This window comes from Marmota flaviventris, chromosome X, assembly GCF_047511675.1.
Source record: "Marmota flaviventris isolate mMarFla1 chromosome X, mMarFla1.hap1, whole genome shotgun sequence".
NCBI lineage: Eukaryota > Metazoa > Chordata > Mammalia > Rodentia > Sciuridae > Marmota > Marmota flaviventris.
This window is the reverse complement of record NC_092518.1, coordinates 107664953-107691835: the sequence shown is the minus strand read 5'-3', so window position 1 is coordinate 107691835 and position 26883 is coordinate 107664953. Positions and strand designations below refer to the sequence as shown.

At 33.7% G+C, this 26883-nt stretch overlaps 1 protein-coding gene across 3 annotated transcripts in view; it reads left to right on the top strand.

Annotated features, from left to right (window-relative positions):
* Tenm1 (teneurin transmembrane protein 1) overlaps positions 1–26883 on the top strand; it is a 556402-nt gene that overhangs the window by 78443 nt on the left and 451076 nt on the right. For all 3 annotated transcript variants that reach the window (XM_027931186.3, XM_027931196.3, XM_027931177.3), the window contains exon 3: positions 289–345. In XM_027931186.3, the coding sequence (XP_027786987.1) occupies positions 289–345 (57 nt within the window). The remainder of the gene's footprint in view (positions 1–288; positions 346–26883) is intronic.

The following is a 26883-nucleotide window of genomic DNA, read 5'->3' as shown; positions in this document are numbered from 1 at the left end:
GCACTGTATTCTCCCATACTTCTACTTCTGCAAGACCCTTAGTATGAGGATACTTTTGGGGTGATAAAATATTCTAGAATTAGATATTGGTGATGGTTGCATAACTCCATGAAAATACTACAAACTACTGAATTGCATGCTTTAAAAGGGAGGTATTATAGTATGTGAAATATAGTTCAATAAAGCTTTTTATTTTAAAAAAAATCACTGAAAAAGGTTAAGGTTGAAGATTGAAAAGTCCCAGATGATTTGGACAAGGATTAATTAGTAAAATGTTTGCTATTACAGGTTTCAAATTCTCTCCAGTTTGTTGTGACATGGAGGCTCAAGCTGGGTCTACTCAAGGCAAGTGTTTGCAAATATTTGACTACAAATTGCTTTTACCTCACCCCATCCTGACACCCATCCCCTCAAAGGGGAACCCTGTTCTTCTGACAAACAACACAATGAACTTGGTAAAATTAGCCCAGTGTCAGTTTTTGTTTTGTTTTCCTGTTATCAATTCATGCAAGCATACCTAGCAGGACATGGATTTCATCTATTTGTTTTTACATAGTCATTTTTCAGCAAGGAGGGCATTATTATTTTTACTTTTGCCTTTATTGTGCTCATTGGGTTTTGACCCCCTTTTTAAAAAATATTTTTTAGTTGTCAATGGACCTTCATTTTATGTTTTTATATGTGGTACTAAGAATTGAACCCAGTACTCATACTGACTAGGCAAGCACTCTGCCTCTAAGCCACAACCCCAGCCCGGGTTTGGCCCCTTTGGAGAAGAATACTGAAAGCAACTTTTATGAGTGATTTTGTTGACTTAATATGTATTGAGCCGTTTTCAAACATTTTGCAGTTAAGGTCCTCATATCTAACCACAGTGATTCAAACACAGAAGACAGATATATAGGGTTTATAACAGTACTTGTAACATACAAATATGATATGGATGCTTATTATTTTTGTATCAGCATTTCAAAATTATTCATATCTGTGAGGATATGAAATGAGATAACTCATTTTATCTTCATGACTACTCTGTGAAATAGATCTATTATCAACCCTATTTCACACATGAGGAAGTGTTAAAACAACAATTCAGAAAGAAGCAAGCCATGTTTTCTTCCTTGTATCATGTATGTATATAATATGAACTTAAACAACTCTCCTCTGCTTACATTAGAGTTCTGAATGTCTTACTCTGACTGTTGTTACTATTTTCTTTTTTTTAAAGGGGGGAGAGAGAGAGGGAGGGAGAGAGAGAGAGAGAATATATATATATATATATATATATATATATATATATATATATATATAGTAGATGGACATAACACAATGCCTTTATTTTTTTTATGTGGTGCTGAGAATTGAACCCGGGTCCCACTTGTGCTAGGCAAACGCTCTACCGCTGAGCCACAATCCCAGCCCACTATTTTCTTTTTTTAAGCATATAAAGCAGGGTTTATTTAAAAAGGAGTACTTCTTATTAAATAATAAATAATAATAAATAGTACTTCTTATTAAAAAGGAGACTTCTCCTGGGAGGAGAAGGGGGCCATAGCTGGTATCCTGGTATCCCCAGAAGTAGGAGTGTTCTGCCTTTTTTTTTAAGAGAGAGTGAGAGAGAGAGAGAATTTCTTTAATATTTATTTTTTTAGTTTTCGGCAGACACAATATCTTTGTTTGTATGTGGTGCTGAGGATCGAACCTGGGCCGCACACATGCCAGGCGAGCGTGCTACTGCTTGAGCCACATCCCCAGCCCAGTGTTCTGCCTTTTAATAAGTCCTATGTTTCCCTTGTACTCCTGCTCTCTTGCCCCTTATCTCTCTCCTTCCTGATTACATGAGTAGGCTCAGGAAATGCTCAGTGGGATGGCCAAAAGGTGAGAAACAGGTGGGCTGGAGGGGCCAGGGAGGAGAGATCAGGGCAGGAAGGGTGCATAATTAACAACTCCCTGCAGAGAGGGACAATTCCTGGAACAGGTTACCTTAGCAACTGGTTGGAGCAGGGGCAAGTTATCTTGATAAAGGTGGAAGAAGGGCTCTGTCTCTCTATTTTCAATAAGAATAGTATAATTTGGGATTTTCCTTTCCTCTACTGTGGAGTAGAGGAAGGGAATCAAGGGGGATGGGTGAAGAATGGCAAAAGGGAAAACCAGTGGAATGAATCTGACCTACCTTTCCAGTTTATATATATGAATATATCACAATGAGTCTTACCTTTATGCATATCCACAAGGCATTGATTTTAAAGATTATAAAGAAATAGCAGAAAAATCAGTAGAGGTAAAGAAACAGGGAAAGGGAACAGTGGGGGGGGGAAGGAGGGAAAGGAAAAGGGAAGTATTAGGATCTGAATTATTATATAATACTAGAGATATATGAAAGTTAAATAATGTACAATCTCCAACCTTAAGGAACTTTTCCGATGTTTGTCCTTGGATAGATAAATAAAGCTTTACAAATCTCAGTTTCCTAGTCTGTCAAGTGGAGGAAATACCTATTCAAAATTTTGGGCTGCTGGTGGTTATGTATGTCTATAATCCCAGCAACTCAAGAGGCCTAGAAAAGGGGATCACAAATTCAAAGCCAGCCTCAGCAACTTAGTGAGGCCCCAGGCAAATTAGTGAACCCCTGTCTTAAAATAAAAAGTAAATAAATAAATAAAAGGACTGAGTATGTGGCTCAATGGTAAAGCACCTCTGGGTTCAATCTCTAGTACAAAAAAAAAATTAAGTTTTGGGGGGTTTTGGTGAAGAGTATGGATGTATAGCATTTTATGGTATGTCTATTTTAACTAAATGTTTAATAATAAATGTCATTTGTGGTTTTATCTATCACTGTACATTTACTGTGCACATATTATCAGATTGGATAGGTGCTATAGGGTAACATTTCTGTTATCAAGGATTAAACAGAAGTGCATTGTACCTTCTGAAACATCTGGTGTCCTAGGAAACTCTCTAGTCTAGCAGAATTCATCTTACTTTCTGCTTATTTCAAACTAGGTAAAAATCCTTGGACTTGTCTTATATTAAACAATATATCATTTCAATAGCCAGCAATCTTGTTCTGAGAGGACTGTGATAGGAAATTCACTAAAGTACTTCAGACCTGTGTGAGGGTTAATTCCTGCTATTATAATTCCTACTGTCATTGTAGTAGTCCTTAAAGTAGAGCTGGGATTTCAACTATTCAGAAGCCCTGTTGATTTCCATGATTGTTGGGCAGTTGTGCTCCCTATGTACTTGCTCAGGAACTTTACAGGTACAGGAATATCTGGTGCAATCCCATCACAGCTAAGAAATCCATTAGTACTGCTCCCCATTGTTTCTTTACTGCATGCCACAGAACCCTGGTAATATAGCATGTGCTATCAATAAACACCATACCATCATAGCCATGCATATGCTGTTCTCAGACCCTAAATTGCTTCAAGGGAACAGCTGGAGTTGTGAAAAAATGGCTAAACTAACACCTGGGGTTTTTGAATGACACGTGATAGTTATACCCAAATGAGGAGTTATTCCTTCTGATATTTGACCATATGGGGCCATTCATGTACATTTAGTGGAGGAAATTTGTTTGTTTGTTTTAGTTTTCTTTCCTTTGCTTTTTGTTTTCCCTTGGTAATGTAAGTTATACAGGACACTTCCATAGCAGTGATAACAGTTCCTGAGGAACTATCTGAATGTCAAAGGAAATGTGTGAAACAATGCAATGACTTGGTAATAGCTTTGGCAGGAGCCCTGCCATATAACTGACATCCTAATGGCTCTGTTGGACCCATTAGGCATGTATGAGACAGTGCAGTTGACTCTGTAACAGCTCTTTTGGAGATGTTACACTATCAGAGGAAGTGCATAAGTCATTGGGATTACTTTACATGTGGGTGAGACACTTCTGTGGTGAATGTTATGCTTTTACAATTGAAAACCACTTTGATGACATTGAACTTCAAGCTATTATCATGGTAGATATAACAAAGTCATATTTTTTAGTAGGTAATTTTAACTAGTATTTTTAGTGTTAAAGTATTAGCTGATGGTTAAAATTACAATAATTAAAAACAAGTATAAACTGGAAAAGTGAAATATCCTTCTCTCTACCTTTCAAGTGTCATTTTTGAAAGACAGCTAGTGTTAACAGTGTACAAATGGGATCACATGCTACAGAAAAACCAACAACATTTTCCAGTTCAGATATCTTGGATATATCCCCATATTTGTAACAGAGATCTACCCCATTAATTTTAACGTATGGAATTTTATTTATGTATATGCCATTTTTGAGGTACTGGGGATTGAACCTAGAAGCATTTTCCACTGAGTTATTTTCTCCCTTTCTTTATATTTTTTAAAATTTTGAGACAGGGTCTCACTAAATTGCTGAGGCTGACTTTGAACTTACAATCTTTTTGTCTCAGCTTCCTGAGTTGCTGGGATTATAGGCATGTACCAATGTGGCCAATTGTATCAATTTTTTTTTTTAATTTAGTCATTTCCTCTTGGTGCACAACTAGTTTTCCAGTGCTTTGATCTTAAAAGTAGTACTGTATTTAATATCCTTGTATACATCTTTTTGCACACTTCTTGAATAATTTCTTAGTACTAAAAATGATGGGCAAAAGATATATGCGTGTTTAATCTTTTTTGTATATAAATATCAAATTTCCCCCTTAAAAGAGCACTACCTGCTAACACTATATGCAGAGTACCTGTTTTCCTATATTCTTACGAACACTGGCAATGACAAAAAAGATTTCTAATACCCAATCTGCTAGATGAAATATGAGAGCTCTTTATGGTATTATTTTGTATTTATTTATGAATGAGTTTGGGCATTTTTATATGCAATGGCCCATTTGCATCTCTTCTCTGAATTGCCTGTTGACATCCTTTGCCCAGTTTTCTACTTATAATCAATAAGAAAAATTTCAACAACAAAATAGAAAAAAAAGTGGATATAGGCCATAGAAAAGGAAATGAGAGTGTTTCTTGAACATATGAAAAAAAATGTTTAACCTTACTTCTAAGAGAAATTACTATTAAAATTATAATAAATTATCATTTATCACCTATAATCTTGGCAGTAATAAAATTTTGATAATGTGCTTTTTTGAAAACTGTGCATAAAACATTGGTTAAAGGAGTATAAGTACAATCTCTATGAAAGAAAATTTAACAATACTTAGGAAAAAAATGTTCTCCTTTGACCCAAAAATTTCAGTTCTTGAAATTTATCCTATAGATATTGAATGAGCACTTAATGATATGTATGGGGGGGTCACTGTAGCATTGTTGAGATATCAAAACATCAGAGACACCAATCAAAATGTTTGTCAATAGGAAGAGATTTGAATAATTTATGGTTTATTCATGCAGTGGACTGTTCTGCAGCTTTAAAAATAATGAGACATATATGTTAGGAGGAAAGTTGGAGATGCCTCAGGTAGAATTGCACAGGGGTTTCTACTCCATTGACACTCTATTTTTGTGTTTATAATATTTTATTACCTAAACTAGGTGATGAGGTATATAGGTAACTATATTATTGCTCTTTATACTAATTTATGATGTCTAAAATGTTGTTTAATAAATTTAGTGCAAACAAAATGAAACAACTATATATGTATTGAAGTAGAACAAATTTGAGATGCATCATTAAACAAAAAACATAGGGTTTGAATCATTGCATAAAGGAGTGGATATTTGTCTGTGATCCAGTATAAGAAATACATTTTATTGTAACCAAGTTCACAATAAATGTATAAATAAAAATCAGAAACAAAAATTTCACAGTACGCCAGCCTTTTTATGAACAATATGCTGTGACATATTCTATTCTATTCATTTCTTTATAATGTTAATTATGAGCCAATAAATTAATTGTAACTCACTAATATGTCACAATCTGCACTTTTAAAACCATGATATCTACTATATTACTTTATGTGTGATGTTTAATGAAACTGTATGCACACATGTTTTTATATGCATAGATTTTTTTCTGGAAGTATTCATAGTAAATGAATAATTTTAAGTGAATTTGTGGAGAGGAATTAGATGGTTGTGAGACAGAAGTCAGAGGGAGTTTTTTTTTAAATCTATGTGATTTTTTTTTGTTCCTTTTGAACTTAGTACCATATGCTATGTATTTTATTTTATTTTATTCATTAATTTTATTAATTTATTTTATTTAACATAATTTTTTAAAATAAGTGAAGTAAAAATGATGTCACAGAATAATGAATCCAATTCATCTGTTTTCTGGACCAGTTTTTAAGTAGCCAATAATTGCTGCTTACAGAGCTCTTTCAAATATTTGAAGATAAATTTAAGAAATAAAAATATTCTATAAAAAATAACAGAACAAAGTTATAAAATAGTACCTTTAGGGCAATTCCCATCTTTAGCTCTTGATTTCTTTCTTTGACATAGTTGTGTGTGTGTGTGTGTGTGTGTGTGTGTGTGTGTGTGTGTGTGTGTATGAGAGAGAGAGAGAGAGAGAGAGATCCTTTTGAAAATGAAGTGGAAAACAAATCTATTAGATAACATATTAGGTGATATTGTGATGGTTAAGCCTGCTCATTTTGATTATCCTCCCAAAGTTAGAGGGCCATACGTAGAAGGGAAACAATCATTTATTTAAAAAGCTCAGTTTAGTGATCAAGTTTCTGTCTTACAGAGGAAGTAAGGCATGGATGTATTGTTATCCAGCAGACAAGCAGTTGTGTGTTTCTAAGTTATCTGCCAAAATTAACAGTTGTAAAATAAAAAGCTGAAAATTTCAAACCTTTCATTTAATATATACCATACCATTTTCCTTTGAAACCAAAAACATATATGTGTCATTTTACAATTTTAGCATTATACACATAATGGTGTTTCCATAAACAAGTGACTGTCATACTAAGTGGTTGATTTTAAATAACATTTCCTTATTCACCAAAGCCATACATTAATTTTCTTCAGTGTTATGGCCACTGTCATCTGGAATTTTTCCTTAATTTTTTTTTTGTTTATTTTGATGCTTCTGAGTGCAAAACTAGATTTTTTTTTTACACAACTTATTGTTTAATTGTTCCTTGACAGATATATATTTGCTCAAATAATTTTTCTAAAGCTTGAGAGATTGTGTGGCCTAACAAGAAATCTATATAATTGTTTAATCCTTTTACCATGAGAAAATTGACAGCATTGTGAAATAAACCAAAAATTTCTTTTCTACTTCATGTTTTAAATACTTGATTACTGCTGTTAAAAAAGGACCAAAACAAAAAGTATAAGTCCTGTGGAGTTTCCCTTTTCCCTGAAGAACTTGTGTGTTCTCTATACTTGCTTCACATGGCTTCTAGGATTCAAAGTTCTCTTCATTTCCCTCTTATCTCACTGATGATTCTTTTTTTAAAAAAAATTGTTATTTTTAGTTATACATGACAGTAGAATGTGTTTTGACATATCATACATACACGGAGTATAACTTTCCATTCTTGTGGTTGTACATGATTTCTAGTTACACAGGTCATGTATTCATAAATGAATATAGGAAAGTTATATCCGATTTATTCTACTGTCTTTCCCATTTCCATCTCTCCCTCTTCATCCTTTCCCCCTTGTCCATCTCATGAATCTCCACTCCTCCCCACAGCTCACCACCTATTGTGAGTCAGTATCTGCATAACAGAGAGAACATTCAGCCTTGGTTTTTTGGAATTGACTTATTTCTTTAGGCATGATAGTCTCCAGTTCTGTCTACTTACCAGCAAATACCATAATTTTATTCTTCTTTATAGCTGAGTAATAATCCATTGTGTATATATACCACATTTCCTTTATCCATTCATGTGTTGCAGGACACCTAGGTTGGTTCCATAGCTTAGCTATTGTAAATTCAGCTTCTGTAAACATTGGTGTGACTGTGTCCCTGTAGTATGCTGTTTTTAAGTCCTTTGGGTATAAACTAAGGAGTGGGATAGCTGGGTCAATTGGTCATTCCATTCCAAATTTTCTGAGGAATCTCCATACTGCTTTCCAGAGTGGTTGCACCAATTTGCAGTCCCACCAGCAATGTATGAATGTACCTTTTCCCCTACATCCTTGTCAACATTTAGTATTTCTTGTATTCTTGATAATTGCCATTCTGACTGGAGTGAGATGAAATCTCAGTTTTTTTTCTAATTTGCATTTCTCTAATTGCTAGAGATATTGAACATTTTTTCATATATTTTTGGACCATTTGTATTTCTTCTGTAAAGTATCTGGTCAGTTTCTTTACTCATTTATTGATTAGATTATTTGGTTTTTTGGTGTTAAGTTTTTTGAGTACTTTATATATCCTGGAGATTAATACTATATCAGAGGTGCAGGTGGCAAAGATTTTCTCCCATTCTGTAGGCTCTCTCTCTTCACATTCTTGATTGTTTCCTTTGCTGTGAAGAAGTATTTAGTATGATACCACCCCATTTCTTGATTCTTGATTTTACTTCTTATGCTTTAGGAGTCTGGTAGAGGAAGTCAGTTCCTAAGCCAACATAAAGGAAATTTGGGCCTAATTTTTCTTCTAGTAGGCACTGGGTCTCTGGTCTAATGCACAGGTCTTTTATCCATTTTGAATTGAATTTTGTGCAGAGTGAGTGAGAGATGGGGGTTCAATTTCATTTTGCTACATATGGATTTCCAGTTTTCCCAGCATCATTTGTTGAAGAAGTTATGTTTTCTCCAATGTATGTTTATGGTGCCTTTATCTAGTATGAGATATTGTATTTATGTAGGTTTGTCTCTGTGTCTTCTATTCTGTTCCATTGGTCTTCATGTCTGTTTTTGTTCCAATACCATTCCATTTTTGATACTATAGCTCTGTAGTATAATTTAAGGTCTGGTATTGTGATGCTTCATGCTTCACTTTTCTCACCAAGGAATGATTTGGCTATTCTGGACTTCTTATTTTCCCAAATGAATTTCATGACTGTTTTTTCTATTTTTATGAAGAACATCACTGGGATTTTAACAGGAATTACATTCAAACTGTATAGTTCTTTTGGAAGTATGGCCATTTTGACAATATTAATTCTGCCTATCCAAGAACATGGGAGATCTTTCCATCTTCTAAGGTCTTCTTCAAGTTTTTTTTTTTCTTTAGTATTCTGTAGTTTTTATTATAGAGGTGTTTCACCTCTTTTGTTAGATTAATTCCCAAGTATGTTTTTGAGGCTTTTATGAATGGGATAGTTTTCCTAATTTCTCTTTTAATTGGTTCATCTCTGATCTACAAACACAACTGATTTATGGGTGTTAATTATGTATCCTGTTACTTTGCTGAATTTATTTGTGAGTTCTAGAAGTTTTCTGGTAGAGTTTTTTGGTTCTTTTAACTATAGAGTCACATTGTCAACAAACATGGATAGTTTGAGTTGTTCTTTTCATATTCATATCCCTTTAATTTTATTTTTCTAATTGCTCTGCCTAGAGTTTCCAGGACTGTTTTGAACAGAGATCGTGAAAGCAGGATTCCCTGTGTTGTTCCAGTTTTTAGTGGAAATGCTTTCATTTTTTCTCCATTTAAAATGATGTTGACCTTCGGTTTAGTATATATAGCTTTTACAATGTTGAGGTATGTTCCTACTATCCCTAGTTTTCCTAGTGTTTTGAACATGAAGGGTTGATGTATTGTGTCAAATGCTTTTTTCTGCATCTATTGAGATAATCATGATTCTTGTCTTTAAGTGTATTGATGTGATGAATAATGTTTATTGATTTCTGTATGTTGAACCAAACTTGCATCCCTGGGATGAATCCCACTTGATCATGTTGCACTATCTTTTTAATGTCATCAGTGACATCTAATGCTATTTGCTGATTCTTCCTATTCTCTATGAACTTTGAACATTGGTATATCCGAGGGCTCACGTCTTTACCCATGAATCTTCAAATTTATACTCACTCACTTAGTGATTTCATATGGTTTTGAGGCTAAAACACTATCTTATATCCTGAATAACTCCCAAGTTTACTTATCAACCAAAACCTTACTTCCAACATCCATTTTCAACTACTGCTCAAAATTTTACTTGAATTTTAATAGGAATCTTAAAATCAGATTATGAAAAAGTAACCTTCTCATCATGAGTATTTATTTGAACTATTATTCCTTATACAATTGAGCTTTCAAGGGTTTGTCCATATGTGTAAACCAGTTTGGTTTCTGAGTAACTTGGTCAAACAGCTCAATCAAGTCAGCAGGTTTTAAATCCCTAAGTTAAAACTTTAATCAGTCAGAATAATTTTCCTGATTTCCTGGATTTGTTTAGTTTCAGATTATGATGATAGCTTTGACATTTATAGGTAAAATATTGAAGTTAGTTTCTGGATAGAGAAAGAGTTGTGATTGATGTATCAAATCAATACATATAGACGTAACTATATTAAATCACAATTAGATTACAAGTCAAATGACTATTGTAGGAAAACTTTATAGTCAGCATAGTTTAAGACTAAGAAATAGTAAAAACTAATTGATTGAGTGTCCATAAATAAATAAGCACATGCATGTATCTTTTTGAGTAATTTATGAAAATAAGTCAATCAAAATTGTCAAATAAGTTGATTTATTTAAGATATTTTCTAAATTGATATGTTGCCTGGCTGAATTGCCTGGGCCTTCCAGTGGAAACTATTGAACCTTTTGTTTATGAAGATATAACCATATATTATCAAATAATGCATTGATTTTTGAAAGCATTCCAATTAGAATTGATCAATCAGTCCAGTCAAGTTGTCAAGAAATACGAATTTATAGGACAATTGCACCTAAAGTAGGACTAGGATAATAAAAATATAGAAGATGTTAAAGTGTGGTTTTACTAATTCCAGGTCATATCAGAGTTTGAGGAAATGTAAAAGTTGAACAAATAGCAGCAAATGAAAGTTCATCATTTCAACTTTGCAGCAGTTGTAAACCTGTCAAATTATGACATTTTTGCCAGTCCTCCCATACTTATTTGGAGTCAAAACAATGCCATTGCTAACACTAGGATACCTCAAGAAGGACCAGGAAACAGAACAAAACAAAAATTAAAAAAAAGAAATTAGAAATATTATATCCTTTTATTAAGTACTTAGTATGCATTTTTACTTGACCCCAATATATATGCATGAATTATTTAAACCTTTGACTACTTTCATTGTACTCGTGGTCCTATAGGATATCATTTGCCAGTTTTGATAACTTTTATGGGAATGGTATAGATTTGGAAATTAATTTTATCTTTTGCCATAAGTGTAGTTTTATCCATAAGCTTTGTCATTTGTATGTCAAACTAAATTCTATAATTTTTTATCAGCTTCAGACACAAGAAGGTTTATCAAGATGTTTCTGTTTTACTTTTCATTACCTAAGCAGCTGCCTAGAACTAGAGTCACAAGTCTGCTAAATTGGGCAGGCATTTGGAACATTTTTTTTTTATCACATTCTTCTAAGACCCATAAATTTATAAAAAGAAATTAGCCCAAGGTGAATCTCAGCAGAGAGTGGTTTTCTCTGATAATAATTTGCCTCCAACGAAGAGATTGGTCTTTACCCACAAGAACTAGAAAGAATAATTTGGACATATTTTCTTGTACCTTATAACTTGGGCCCAAGAGACTTAAAATAAAGAAATATCTTGCTTTCCAACAAGTGGGGTTTCAGTTGTTCCAGATTGAATTAGTGTAAATAAAATAGAAAGAAGGGTCCTAGCAAATCAATACTGCATTGGTAGTAAACTGGAAAATACTGACAAATTATCCTTTTAGGCCTTAGCGAGGTTTAATCTAAACATCGTTTTCTCCTGACAGTATGAGAGAGAAGAGAGTAATTTATTACTCAGCCCTGATATGGATGAGAAAAGACTGTTGCTTGTTCTCTACTGTTCTTGCTCTTTCCCCTCTCTATGCCAGTTCAATTTTTGTTTTGCTCTAGAAAATCATTCCCTAATAATATGTTTATAAGTCTTGTAACTTTAATGCCACGGCACTGCTCCCTTATCATGGTACATTTGAGTACTTGCCAGTTTGTCTAAGAAGAATGTGGATTGTTAAGTGCTCTGTTGAAATTTAGAAGTCTCTCATTACGTGCATGGAGCACATTCCTAAGGTGTTGTATGCCCATCATTTCATAGTTCCCTATACTATTTGAGATCACAGTATAAAGGAATGTTTTTAGAAAGTCTGATCACGTTTAATATGAATAATGACCCTGAGCCCAAATTTATGACTTTCATAAGTTGCATCTTTTCCCCATTTTGTTTTTTTAAGGTAAGCCCTATCTCTGGTATAATTCAAAGTTACTACCCATTTTTAGGAAAGGGAGGAATGTGTGTTTTTAAAATCAAAATTATTTAGCATTGTTTCTGTTCAAATTTCTTCTGATTTTTAATTGTTTTATCACATGATTGTCATTCCATGTGATAGGCATGAAGTATAAATATGTGACCTATATGGCAGAAATATTAGGTCAACAATTTGTTCATTGTTTTTATTAAATAAATTAGTCATATTAAATGTCACAATTTTCAACATGGATATGATAAAACATCACTTTTAATTAACCCAAAAGGAATATGGGCATAAGAAAACCAAACAATTGCTTCAGGCAGAATCGTTTCTCAAGTCACTGCATTATGAACAATATTTAAATTACTGGTCAGATTCCACATATTTTGCAAAACCTAGGGTTTATTATAATTATACCTCAACAGTTATTATCAGTGTAATAAAGAAATGAACCTCAAACTTTTTATACATTTTGAGAATAGTATGCATGTTAAATAGTAATAATATCTTCCTACATATTGAACCCCATATCAAATTGAAGCTTAAATAGGTTTAATTGCTCATCTAAACTACAGAAATATTTAAGTTCACTGGGGCTTCTAGTCCAAAGGTAAAAATATTAAGTTATAAATGGTACACATATATTCAAAAGGAGGGGGCTTGGGATGTGGCTCAAGTGGTAGTGCACTTGCCTGGCATGTGTGTGGCCCAGGTTCGATCCTCAGCACCACATACAAAAAAAGATGTTGTGTCCACCGAAAACTAAAAAATAAATATTAAAATTTTTTCTCTCTCTCTCTCTCTAAAAAAAGGAGGAGTTTCAGTAAAAAAAAAAAATTAGTTTAATCCTGTTTTATTGTCCCATGGGGAAATAAATTTCTTCTAGAAAACATTTTTTCTCAAAGGGCAAAATTTATTACAGATATATGATTGAGACTACTAAATATAAATGTTGCAACTTTACTGTAAACCATGCCATGGTGGCATAATTTTCCTATGTAAATTAGCAGTATGTTGCATATGCCAGTGAATTAAAATGAGAATCATTTGTTGCCTTAAAAACAATTAACTGAAATATATAAACTCACTTTACTTTAGATAGTATATGAAATATCATTACCATTTGTAAGACTTCTTATGTTATTAAACATTTTAACGTTCCTTCTGGAAGCAAGTCAATGTTGTAGGAGAGCAATGGGGAGATATGGGGAAAGCTAAGGATTAAAAACAGATGTGGTCACAAGCCTTCTACTTAGCAGTGTGCTTACTTAGACTTAATGGTGCTGATAAAAAATAATTCTGATGTCATTATTAGCCTGTCTCTATACAACTTGGCCAATTGACCAGGATAAGATCAATATTTTTCCCCATTGTGAAGACAGCCAGTCACCACAGTTTTGATTGGATCATTGCATGGTGGATCCAATTCATTAGTTAAGATTACTGAAATAAACCACACTTGGAGAAATTCAAATGCAAGTTAGTGGACAAGTGCCAAGTAGTGGAAGAGTTCTGTAAGAGCAAGCTCATCAAATGATTTTGCAAGTCATTATTTATACACAGAATTGATTCAGTGAGTAAAGGCATTTGAAGGGTCTGCAAGATACAAAGTAGAAAAAAGTGCTTTTTAAAATTTAAAGTGAAAACACTTATTAGCATTTATTAGAATTTCTTTCAACATTAGAATTTATTCAGCAAACATTTGTCAAACACCTACCATGTGCATAGGACTAGGAACCCAGAAATGATAATCAGAGGTTTTCCCCGACCTTGAAAAATTCACAATCAGTGAGCAAGGTAGGGAGTAGACATATAAATAGATAATTATGATGCAATATGGCAAGTTTTGTAATAGAAATATATGTAAAATGCATGTAATGGAAGCACAGAGAAGGAAATAAACTGTCTAGGGAAATCTGGGAAGATTTCACATAAAAGGTGATATTTGAACTATAACTTGAAATATGAATACGAATTCACAAGGCAGAAAAGGGCATTTCAGTCATGGTGAACAGAGTGTACATGAACACAGAAATACTAAAGGGCATAACACATCCTAGAGACTGCAAGAAATAGTGTGGCTAAATGATAGCATGCTAACAGTGACAGGTAAGAGATGATGCTTCAAGGAAATTTAATACCATTTTATAAGCACCTCATATGCCACACTAAAGACTTTGGATATTTTTCTCCTCTAAAAGTGGGGGCAACAACTTGTTTATCAACAAGACAGGTTTTGAACTTCAGAAAGACAACTCTAAGGCATTTAGAGTATGGATTTGGAATTCCTTCACTAGTTCAACAAATATTTATTAAATAACCTATTCTTTGTCAAGCAGTGCTGTAGGGGAAAAGAAATCAGTTCTTGGACTCAAAAACTTAGACTGGGGAAAGGCCAAGGTATAAACAATTGCAATTCAATATTATATGGCTATGTCCAAAATACAATGAAAACACAGGAAAAGTATCCAAATTATCTTGAGGAAGTCAGAAAAATCATAGAATATACACCAGTAGAGGTGAGTTTTAAAGGATGAGTATGAATTTGTTGCAGGGGCAGTAAGGATAAAAAACATTTGTGGTGTAAGGAAAATCTAGATGTGATTTTTAGTTTTAAGGTGGCAGAATAAAGTTGTCCCTGCCCTCTCCTCTGAAATTACTCAAATAAAATAAGGAGATTAAAAACAATAGCTAAATGTGAACCACAATAGATGAATAGAGGCTGCCAAGTACAGTAATGATCATGGGACATAGGAAGATGCCTAGAGATGATTCCTTTTCAGACAGAGCAGGGCATACTTCTACAAAGAAATTGGCTCACACTGTGGAATTAAACCAAGAATCTTTTATTTTGAAAAATGGGAATAAGATATATAGACTGTTGGTAGAAGTTTGCATGGGCCAAAGGGAATTCAGGTCTGAACAAGGAAACACATATACACATCACCTTTGCAGGAAGAATTTTGAAGAATGGTAGAGGAGAGAGAATGAATTTTGAGTAACACTGCAGCTTCCAATATTTATTGACTTGAGGTAAATAAAAATAAAACTGCTCTCTTTCTCTCTTCCCCTATCACACATATTCTCTCTCTCTCTCTCTCTCTCTCTCTCTCTGACAACACACACACACACACACACACACACACACACACTTCATGTCAAAATAAACTTCACTCTGAATCACAATGCACTGGCTTGTCTCCTGCATGAACCTAGCACTAATATCTAGTCTAGGAAGAACTAACCTCATTGAAAGATGAGTAGTAATTGAAAAGGAAAAGGAACAAAATATATACAGAGAAACTGTAATTAAAAAAGGAAATAAATAGGAAAAACAAATGACAGTAAGCATTCCTCAGAGAAATGTTATCCCAAAGCTGAAAAAAAGTAGAATAAAACATATGGCCATGAAAGGACTCAGTATATAAATCAGAGTGCTCAAAGGAGAATTACTGATTCTCATTAAAGGAGAATGAAACAACATGAAGGAATAAAAGGAACAAGTCACAGAACATACAGAATTCTAAGATGGTCCCTATGATCTCTCCACTCTCATGACTCTTCTGAGATTTTGTTAGATTACATGGCAAATGGAATTTTACAGATGTAATGAAGGTTACTAATCAGTTGAATTTCAGATTAAGAGAATGTCCTGTGTACTTGTAAAGCACAGAGGAGTTGCTGACAGAGGAAAAGTCACAGAGATTTGAAGAGTGAGAAGAATTCAATGCAAAAATGGTTTTCTGTTGCTGAGATAGAGGAGGCTATTGCTGTCTAGTACACACATTATATGTGTATATATACTATGCAAAAGTTTCACAAAATAATGTTATTATTATTATAAATGTATTGTGATATACTATTCTACTCTGGTATAGTCTATCCTCACCTGTTCTTTTCTATTCTTCTATTCTATTCCACCCTACATTACACCTTACATTTAATTCTGTTGTTTTAAAGTTGCCTTACATGACTGTATGCATGCATATCACAGTGCACTACTGGATCACTAACTGGAATTTCAAAAATACTGTCCATAAATATACTTCCCAATCTTTCTGAGGTTAAAGAATGATTTTTTATTGGCTGATACTCATCAAATGTTGATGGATAATAGAAAGCCTCTATGTTGATATCTCTGTTCTTAACCCTCTGACCTTTAGAAGTGAAAGATTAATTATTGGTGTAGTTCATCACCTTCAGAACAACTAGAACAATTGTGCTATGTATATTATTTCCTTGTTTGGGGAATTAGCTTCCCTATTATGATGTATAATGTTTCCTTTTTGCTGGGAATCTAATATTTGCCACTTCAGTATAAGACATTTTAAGGCATCTTTCAACATGCAGATGGGACTTTTATGGGCCTTCCCTTTGCATGTTAAAAGATACCTCAGGTGATAAGATTTCTCTAGAGTGACAAGTGTAAAGGAAACACAGGCAAAATATACCCTGTGGAAAGTGATGGACCAACCTGAAAGACTGTTAAGACTCATTTCTCTAATGACCGGCTTTCACAAAATTTGTCCTTTAATAGCTTACATTCTAGAAGAAAAGATAATTTGCAGTCAAAATTGAAATGGCAGTGGATAAAATGTATCTATAGGACATAATATGCTACCATATTCACTGGTGAACTTTTAAAAAAAATACAACTCCAACCACCTTACAAAATACCTCTACTTAGTTCCTAAATAGAAAGACTCTTATTCTCTTTCTGTGATGACTTCTTTGCCAACTTTACTACTTTCTCCCTCTCCACATTTCTCTCCAAACACATAAAAGCTGGAAAAATGCCTCCAAAATACTTCCCTACATCCTAAACACAAATCCTCTTTTCCCATTGCCTTTATTTTCCCCTACCTACAGTAGTCCTTTCCCTCCATCTTGTACTTTAGTGGCCATTTTCAAAAGAATCACAATATAAAATTGACATGAAACACAATCTGAATTAGAGGGAAGGGCGGAAACTTCAACTCATTTTTTTTCCTCTTTACCTGTCACCCTGAACTGCCAAAGAACTTAATTGTAAGTTGCAAAATTAAGATTGCAAGGTACCTATGCACACTGAAGTGTTCAAGGAATCTGAAGTAGGAAGAAAACAAAAATCATAGAACCCTCCATCTCTTTATAAGTCCCTTACTTCACTTATTCAAACTCTATCATTTTTTGAAAAAATATTTTATTAGTTGTTGATGGACCTTTATTTATTTTTATGTGGTGCTGAGAATTGAACCCAGGGCCTCACACATGCTAGGCAAGTGCTCCACCACTGAGCCACACCCCTGGCCCCAAACTCTATCCTTTTGAAGTATATATATACAACCTAGTTTATCATACCAGCTCCATCATGCATTCAATTTAAATATTTTTACATATGAAATTATTATTGCTGTGGGTGAAGAATTTCACACAAAGCAGTGCATTTAAGTCTCACAAAATAGTAGCTCAAAACAGTGGTTTCATAAATATACTTTCTAAATAGCAGGTAATTCCCAAATCAGGTAAGAAAAGACTGAAAAGCCATAGTTGAAAGTTTAGTATATGTTTCAATAGTTAAGGCTTCTGTTGATTTCAATTAAGCATTATAATCTCATAGAAGTAGACAATAAAATAGTGCTCACTAAAGACTAGGAAGGGGTGAAGGGGATGGAGGGAAGATGGGTAAGGGGAACAAGAGTGCAGTTGGATAGAAGTAATAACTTCTGATATTCTATAGTATAGTAATAATTATGGTTGACAACAGTTAAATGCATATTTCAAAATAGTTGATAAAGATCATTGCAGAAGTTCCAAACATGAAGAAATGATAAATATTTGAGGTAATGAATATGCCAGTTACCTTGATATAATCATTATACATTCTACACAGGTATTGAAATATCATACTATAGACAATAACTATGTGCAATTATTATGTGTCAAGTGTTTTAATTAAATAGGAATAAATTAAAAAATAATGACAAAATGGTAAATATAAAAAAGTTTGGATTCCAGTTGCCAAATGCAAAATATATTAATGTCTTGTGGACAATTGAAATACCAAATACATCTGTACTTATTTTGGCAATAATAACTTTAATTAAGCCCAAACATCTCAAAATAACTGTAATGAAAATCACATAGGTTAAAAAAACTCTATAAACAGGATTTGAATTAATGATTTTATTTTTGTTAAGGCTGCTGTCTAATATTCAGTCTTCAAATATAAAATATTTTTAGAAGATCCATTTGCAAAATAGATCATTTTTAACCCAATTCTATCTTATATTTTTATGTTTTTTATTATCTTACCAGGAAAGAGTTTAAAGCAGTATTACTGGACTCATGCTATTTTTATTGAAAGTTCATCCTACTTTAAGAGTTAATGCATTTTACTATTTTGAAAATCATTATTTAAACTTAAATGTGTTTTCTATTATTTTGCCTAACAGTTTGGAGTATTTAGTTGAAGTATGTCTTTATATTTTGAGATTCCTTCCCCAGATAATATTTACAAAACACATTTTGTAGTTTTGTTGCAGGGAGTTTTTTTTTTTTTTTATAATTGGTGTTTTAATGAGAATGACACTTCATATACTAGATTTACACTCATTCTTTTTTTTTTCAGTACTGGATATTGAACCCAGAGGAGCTTACCCACTGAGCCGCACCCACAGCCCTTTTTTATATTTTATTTAGAGACAGGGTGTCTCTGAGTTGCTTAGGGCCTCTCAGTTGGCTTTGAACTTGCAATCCTCCTGCCTCAGCCTCCAGAGCTCCTGGGATTACAGGCTTGTGCCACCATGCCTGTCTATACTCATTCTTATTTACAGTTTGTACTAATAAATCTACTCTTCTGATAGGAAAAAACATTTTTCCTGAAATCATCTACCTCTTTTTCTGACAGATAACTTATCTGAAACCCAAACTTTATGATTCCTTGACCTTTTTCAGGCCAATCATCATTGCCTTTACTCCACTCCTTCAAATCACTTGCCCACTCCTTCACTCAATCACCTGGGGTCTCATGGAAGCCCTCACACCTCCCTAGCTACTGCCTTCCATTCTGGGTTTTTTAAATGTATTCTTTCTTAGTAATCCTGCTTCAACCATGAACTAGTTGACTCTGTTGTGTTGCACGGTCTTCCCAATGCTCACTTGTGGACCAGTTTCACTTTATGTTTTCTTTCTTCTTTCTCCTATTATGCTAACCATTGCCACAGAAAATCACATACCTGATTATTTGGTGACCCAGCAAATTCATAATATCCAACTTAATCCAAGACCTTAAGACTGCCTACCAGTTCTTCTCTTTTTATCCCTAAAGCAGAGTCTGATTGAGCTCCCTATTCTTTTTACTTTAAAGCCATTCTCTTTGAACTACTTTTTCTACCCTGACCTTCAGAGAAGCAGACATGTTTCCTACGTCACCCAACAAATAGAAGTCATCATTCATGAAGTTTCTTCAACTTCCTTCCACTCCATCTTAAACATATCTGTATTTATATTTAGTCTTACCAAATGCTTCACAGTTAGAAGTGTTCTTCCCCCCTTTTAGTGTTAACACTAATTCTGTGTTTCCTATCCCGTACCATCCCTATCTCCTCTGAAGCTTACATCTTTAGTGCCCTTTAACTTTCATTAGTAATTTCTCCATTGTCTTAAACTTTCTCCATTACCATTCAGTCCCCAGTATTCATGAATTGTTTTTTTTTTTTTCCAGGCCTTTATTCAAATATGACCTACTCTGTGAGACCTTTATAATCACACTATCTAAAATTATAACTTCAGATAGCCTACCCACACAATTAAAACTTTCCATCTTTCTTGCTTTATTTTCTCTTTATTCATTGTCTAACATCTTCTGACTTATTTTTTTCTTATTATTTGCATTCCCCAGTAAAATATAAATTCAATAGGGTTGAGATTTGTGTATGCGTTCTTATCAAGTAGAAAAATGTTAGGCATGTTGTAAAAGCAAAATAAGTACTTATTAAATAAAATTAATAAATTAACTATAACTCAACTTCTATTTTCTTTTTTTAAAGAGAGAGAGAGAGAGAGAGAAAGAGAGAATTTTAATATTTATTTTTTAGTTTTCGGCGGACACAACATCTTTGTTTGTATGTGGTGCTGAGGATCAAACCCGGGCCGCACGCATGCCAGGCGAGTGCACTACCACTTGAGCCACATCCCCAGCCCCATCAACTTCTATTTTCTATTACTATATTGTAGGTCTAAAGATCATCATGAGCCGGTGCGCTAGGGGTGTAGGTCAATGATAGAAAGCTTGCGTAGCATGTATGAGGCACTGGGTTCAATCCTTATCACTGCATAAATAAATAAATAAAGGTATTATATTCATCTACAACTAAACACATTTTTTTAAAAAAGATCATCATGAGCATTATGACTAAATTCTGTCTCCTTCGGTAGTTCTTCTCTTACTCTCAGTAGAAGTCAGTGCTATTTTCCAATTGTTCTCTTGAAGTAAATCATTTGTCTCTAATCTAGTTTCTAGACTCCTTCACTGATGTCTCCTCATAATGCCATTCATTAAAGGCATCAGCATTCTCTGGGCATCTGTCCTTGGACATTTTTATGCTTTTTATATGATTTTTCCGAGAAACACTATCCATATCCACTGGATATTCCAGTGGCTTCTCAGTCTAGCTCTCTAGTTGCCACTTTCCTCTAGGATTATGTCTAAGTGCCTATGGACACTTTGTGGATGGCAAATATGTTCTTCAAACAACACAAATAAAACCAAAGCATTATCTTCCTTTCCTCCTGAAAACCTAGTGATATTAATATCTATTCTCTCTTATAAGGTATACACATTTTTAATTTATTCTAGGCGCTTTCTCTCTCACCTTAACTTCTGCTTCAAATTCTAACAAATCTACTTCCTAATTCCATTTCTAATGTATCTCTTTTTCTCTACCTCTACCACCTTGGTCCTTATATCTAGCCCATATAATTTTTCACATGTGACATAACAGTAGTGAGCTGACTAATTTTTTTACTTTCAGGCCTGACCACATCCAATCAAGCTTTTATACTGTCACCAAAAATACCTTCAATAATGCAGCTATCCCAGTGCTAGTTCCCTCTTGAAACTTTCAGTGACCATCCATTACACTATGAAATAAGCTCTTCTGTGCCATAAAATCTAGCCTCAATCTGCTTCCAACCTCTTAAAGTCTATAGTTACATTCACTTACTCACTTTTCCTCCAAATACACCATACAATTTCTCAAATATAGATATTTACAGTTCCTTTTATGTGGAATATCAGTTTCCTTGTCTAACATCTGGCAAACTTCTAAAGCACTATTTAATAGGCAGTTCAGTATCAGCTCTTTGGTAGAATTTCTCCAAAGTCACCTTGATCTTTGATCTTAAAGCATTCTGTATCATATACTTCTTTTTAAAACATGTTCACATTGTGTGTGAGAAATTTGTTTACATATTTGTCTTTCTCACTGGACTGTGAAATCCCAGCTTCCAAGTAAAGATAGCTTAGCTGAGAAGACTGAAGACACATTTGAAAACCTAAACTCTGTAAGGTATGCCTATGATATAATGGTCCTCATATGACTGAAATGGACTAAGATCAGAGAAATGGAAGCAATCAGGATTGATTCTTGGGGATGGATGGTCAGGAAAGACTGCACAATTGAAGTAGCCAGGGTGTTTTTGTTATTGTTATTATTGTTAAATGATGAACAAGTTTTGATCCAGCATTTCACTTGATGGTTATGCTTTGAAACAATATGAAAAGATAGGACTGGAACATAAAACTCAAGTATAAGAATAATGGCATATACATTGGCATAGGAAGATTTGAACTTGACTGTGGGTTGAGTGAATGGCAGGAATTTGTTTGTTTGTTTGTTTCTTTGTTTTTGTATTGTGGATTATGTGTACATGCATGTCCCTAAGATACAAGATATATTTTGAACTATTGCCAACCCTTTTCTACCCTTTGTCATCCTAAAACAATTTGATCTAAACTGATAGTTTTTCTGAAGTTTTCAGCGAATCTTATTATTCCTCTCACACTATATTATTCAAAGAAGTTTCAACTCAGTTCCTTTTCATCTCAGGCTCTGATGTCAGGGGCCAAAGTAGTACTTATTCTGACAGGAAAACAGAAAGAAGAGAGGAGGTCATACTGGGATACAATTTGGTTTGCAGAGATCATTTTGTTGATGTGGCAACAGTTTTCAGCTGATAAGACAAAGATGCAATAAAAACAGCAGTACATGAAGTCATGCAGTTTGAACAGCAAATTGTAGCTATAGCATTGGAAGTCCTTCTTCCTTTCTGGTTGTCTCTTTATTCAGAAGTTTAATTAAACTTGGCTCTCCTAGTGTTCAAGTGCTCATTTTAAATGCCTGTGGTAAGAAAAATCATAACCTATAAAATCAGTCAAAATGCACATTGTAGAAGAGTCAACACAGTTGATAGTGATATTTCCTAATGTCCCTTTGCCCTAGTGTTCTTCCTTTATTCTATACTGTTTTTTTTCCTAATTATTATCTGCTGAGATTAGTGGTTTGCCCTTTGCTTTCTGGCATGGCACATTGTACAAATGCTTTGTGGTGGGACTTCAATTTGTTCATGATGACACTGTTTCTGCCTTTGCCCACGGGAAAAATAAAATTGAGTCATTCTTCCTCTGGCCTTCTTCAACTACATATCCTGTCAGTATGATGTTTATCTCAACTTGCCTATTGATGATTACATTGATTGTGGTGTATACTAGTATTCAGCTTTATGCTTCTGGCTTTTTAGATTTGTAGAGTTTACTTCCTTTAAAAGAAAGCCTGTGTGAACTTAAAAAGTCACTGATCTTCTGATGCTAAGGAACAGAACTACCAGTTATGGTTATTAGTCATGACTGCATTAGGGTGTAATTCAAAGAGGAAATTATGTGAATGGTAGAAAATGTAAAGCTGTGTAATAATAAGCCACATTCTAACCATGCTCTATGATAATAACTGAGTTTTTAGTGAGCACTAGAAAATGTAACACATTTAAGGGAAGAGAAGTAGGATTAGAACTACTACCTTTGGGTCCATGGCCAGACTACTAACTCCTTTAAGTTGTTTATCTTTGTTTTCTGAAAAGGAAGTGAGATTTTAAATATTAGGTTGAAGCTGGATATGGTGGCACACACCTGTAATCCCAGCAACATTGGGAGGCTCAGGCAGGAGAATTGTGAAACCTTAAGCAACTTAGTGAGACCCTGTCTCTAAATAAAATATAGAAAATGGGCTCAAAATTTGTCTCAGTGGTTAAGCGCCCCTGGGTTCAATACCTGGTACCTAAATAAACAAATAGATATAAAAATTAGTTTGTTTGTTATTTTTTTTCACTTTTATGTATTTTTAAACACACACTTTGAATATGAATCCTGCCCTTAGTTACCTACTAGCCTTGCCACTTTGGGTAAACTTTGTAAACTCTTAAATTTAGAATTAGTATATATAGCCACTTCACAAGAATATTGTGAGGATCATGTAAGACAAGGAATAGTTCAGGTTATGCATTTGATAGTGGTATGGCATGAGAGTTAGTATACAAAATGGCTGATTGAGTGCTTTCTCTCATCTTCCACCAGTTAGTATAGCATCAGTATTAGAATAAAGTAATTATATTACATTTTTATTGCTATATAAAATCATCATGAACTTTAAGACTTCAAACAACAAACAGTTATTATTTCCCAGTTACTATGAGACAGGAGTCTGGACATACCCAATTGGGTCCCCTGCTTGGGATCTCACCAGGGTGAAATCATGTTGCCAACTGGGACTGAGGTCTCCTCTGATGATCCCCTTGTGAGGGCATGTGGTTATTTGCAAAATTCAATTCCTTTCATTATAGGACATAAGTTCCCAATTTTTTTGATGGCTGACAGCTGGGGTTGACTCTTAGTTCCTAGACACAACTCTCTATTCCTTGCTATATGGTCCCCGCTATAGGCCCATTCACAGCATGGCAGCTTCTTCAAAGCCAGCGTCTTATAAAGACAGAGACAGAGAGAGAGAGAGAGAGAGAGAGAGAGAGAGAGAGAGAGGGAGGAGAGCCTTTGTGTGCTTTTTACATGCTAATAAAATGAGTCTTGTATGTGTTTTTAGTAATATAATAATAGGAATATAATTATAGGAATAATGTCCCATCACCTTTGCCATATACTTACTATTGGTTAGAAGCAATTCACAGATTACACCCGAACTCAAAGGGAGGGGATTATATAATGGCATAAACATAGGGACCATTATAGGGTCTATGTGCTGCAGTACTCAAGAAATAATAGATAATTCACTGGCCTAAAAAGAAATAATGAGTAGCATCCCTTGATAATAGTTTAATGTGCCTAATGAGAACTAAGTGTCAAATGTCTCACATTACTTTTTCCTGAGTGTATTGTTTTTGAAACTAATGTTTTAGAGATTATTGAAGGACCATTTGGTTTTAAAAATATTAGTAAAACAAGTAATATATGATTATATGCTTATTGTAAAAATTTAAACCATGCAACATTATAAAATGAAAAAATTCTTTATTATTCATTATCCTGTCCCAACACATTTCCCCATGCAAAAATGATCATTAATAATATTTTGTACGTATCCTTTTTTAAATTAAAGAAAACAAATGGGATCATGCTATATCTATTGTTTTGTAATCTGGTATTTCTCATGGTATATGAAATTAGAGTACTCATCGTAATTCAGCTCACATTATGTACACATACTTACATATTAGGGGAGGAAGGAAAAGAGAGTGAGAATGAGAACAGCTCATTTAGAGAGTGAACATTTTAGAAGTATAAAAAATATCATGGAATGTTGGTAATGCATATTATTAACTCAACAGCTTTAAGAGACCTTCTTCAAAGCCATTTCCAAATCACCTATGATTACATGATTAGAGACCTCTTAAAACAAGTAAAATAGTTCTGTAAACTAGGTTATCTATCAGAGTACTAAAAAGCCTGCTGAGAGCTATCATGTAAAAATGTCACAATTTGTACCCCCAAAAAAAGAAATGCAATTTCTTTGATAAGATATAATAATATCAAAGGTTATTTTGTAAGGTAGTATTGCTGGGGATGGATAGAAATTTTTCAATTTGCTGATTACAAAACCTACTCAGAATTTCAAGACTCTTTTTTAACCATCCTGATTTGTTGAGACCTGCATTTCTTGTTCATGCTTGTGAAAGTAATTATGAATGCTGCAGAAATACTCAATTTTATTCAATTTTCAACAGATACATTCTAACTATTCCCATTTAGTTTTTCTCTTCAAAGAAGAAAATATATGAAGAAGACAACAAGGAAATAAACCTTCTTACTCCATGGTTTTTGTTTTACACACACACATTTTCAATTAATTATGTCTACAATTTGTGGATCGATCATGTAAAGTGGTAATCTTGGCTTAGTCCAATTGGTTTAATCACCCTGAATTACATGTCCAATACAGAAGTTATAGACACACTACACTGCCAACACTGAGAGTTGCTGATTACATAACAATATCGGTGAGTACTGTTTTGAAAGACTTCCAGATATTTTGTATATGAGCAATTTTAAAATAATGATTAAATAATATATTTACTATTTCTTGAGTTTAGTAATAATTTATTATTTCAAATATGTTCTCATTCCCCAGAATATCTTGTAGTGAAGCCATAGTTAGGAATATACTCTGAAAAAGAAAAGCAGTCAAATTGTTTAAGAAGTGGTGCTTACTCATCCCATTCTTGGTTACTGACAATACATATCAGCATATTAAAGTGTCTGAGAAGTCATATAATTATGAAACCTACACAGATATGTTTAACACACAATTCCCCAAATTTAATTAGATTGAGAACTCTTTTCTCTAAAAACACTAACATTCTCACATATTTAAGATATTAAGCAATATAATTCTTAGAATAATCTTGAGCTATATAATTTTATTTCAACATTTACCATGCTAATTTCACATCATTACTTCTAATTAACTTGATGAAATTTAAAAATTCCTTTTAAAATACAAATATGCTTCAAAAATATTAAAATAACATACTTGGCAGGCAAATTAATGGCAGATTTGTTTATAAAACTCATCATAAAAGGCTTATTAATTAAGACTGTGGAATTAGCCATGAAGTGGGGAAGAAGATAATTCTGCATAACCATACCTCTCTTTTCAAAAGATTATTTGATTCATGTTTTATAAAAATGCAGGCTTCAGAAGATGGCATTTGATAAAGCCTCATCTTTGAATTAATTTATTTTTCCTGTTATCATTGTTAACTTTGCTTGTGAAAGATAATCTAAGGGCACCTCAGGAATTCGATAAAGAAGGGACTGCCAGGTCACCTTCATCCAGGTGATGAACTGATAACCATGATTGAAAATTGTAGTCAACTTAAAACAAAACAAAATAAAAAAGGAAATTACTGTCAAATGGAAGTATAGTTTTAGAAGCTGAGCCCTTATAAATTGTATTGATGGGATACCTGCACCTGAGCCACGGTGAATCACTTCACTTGGATTATATTTAATGGCAACTGGAAATATCCTTG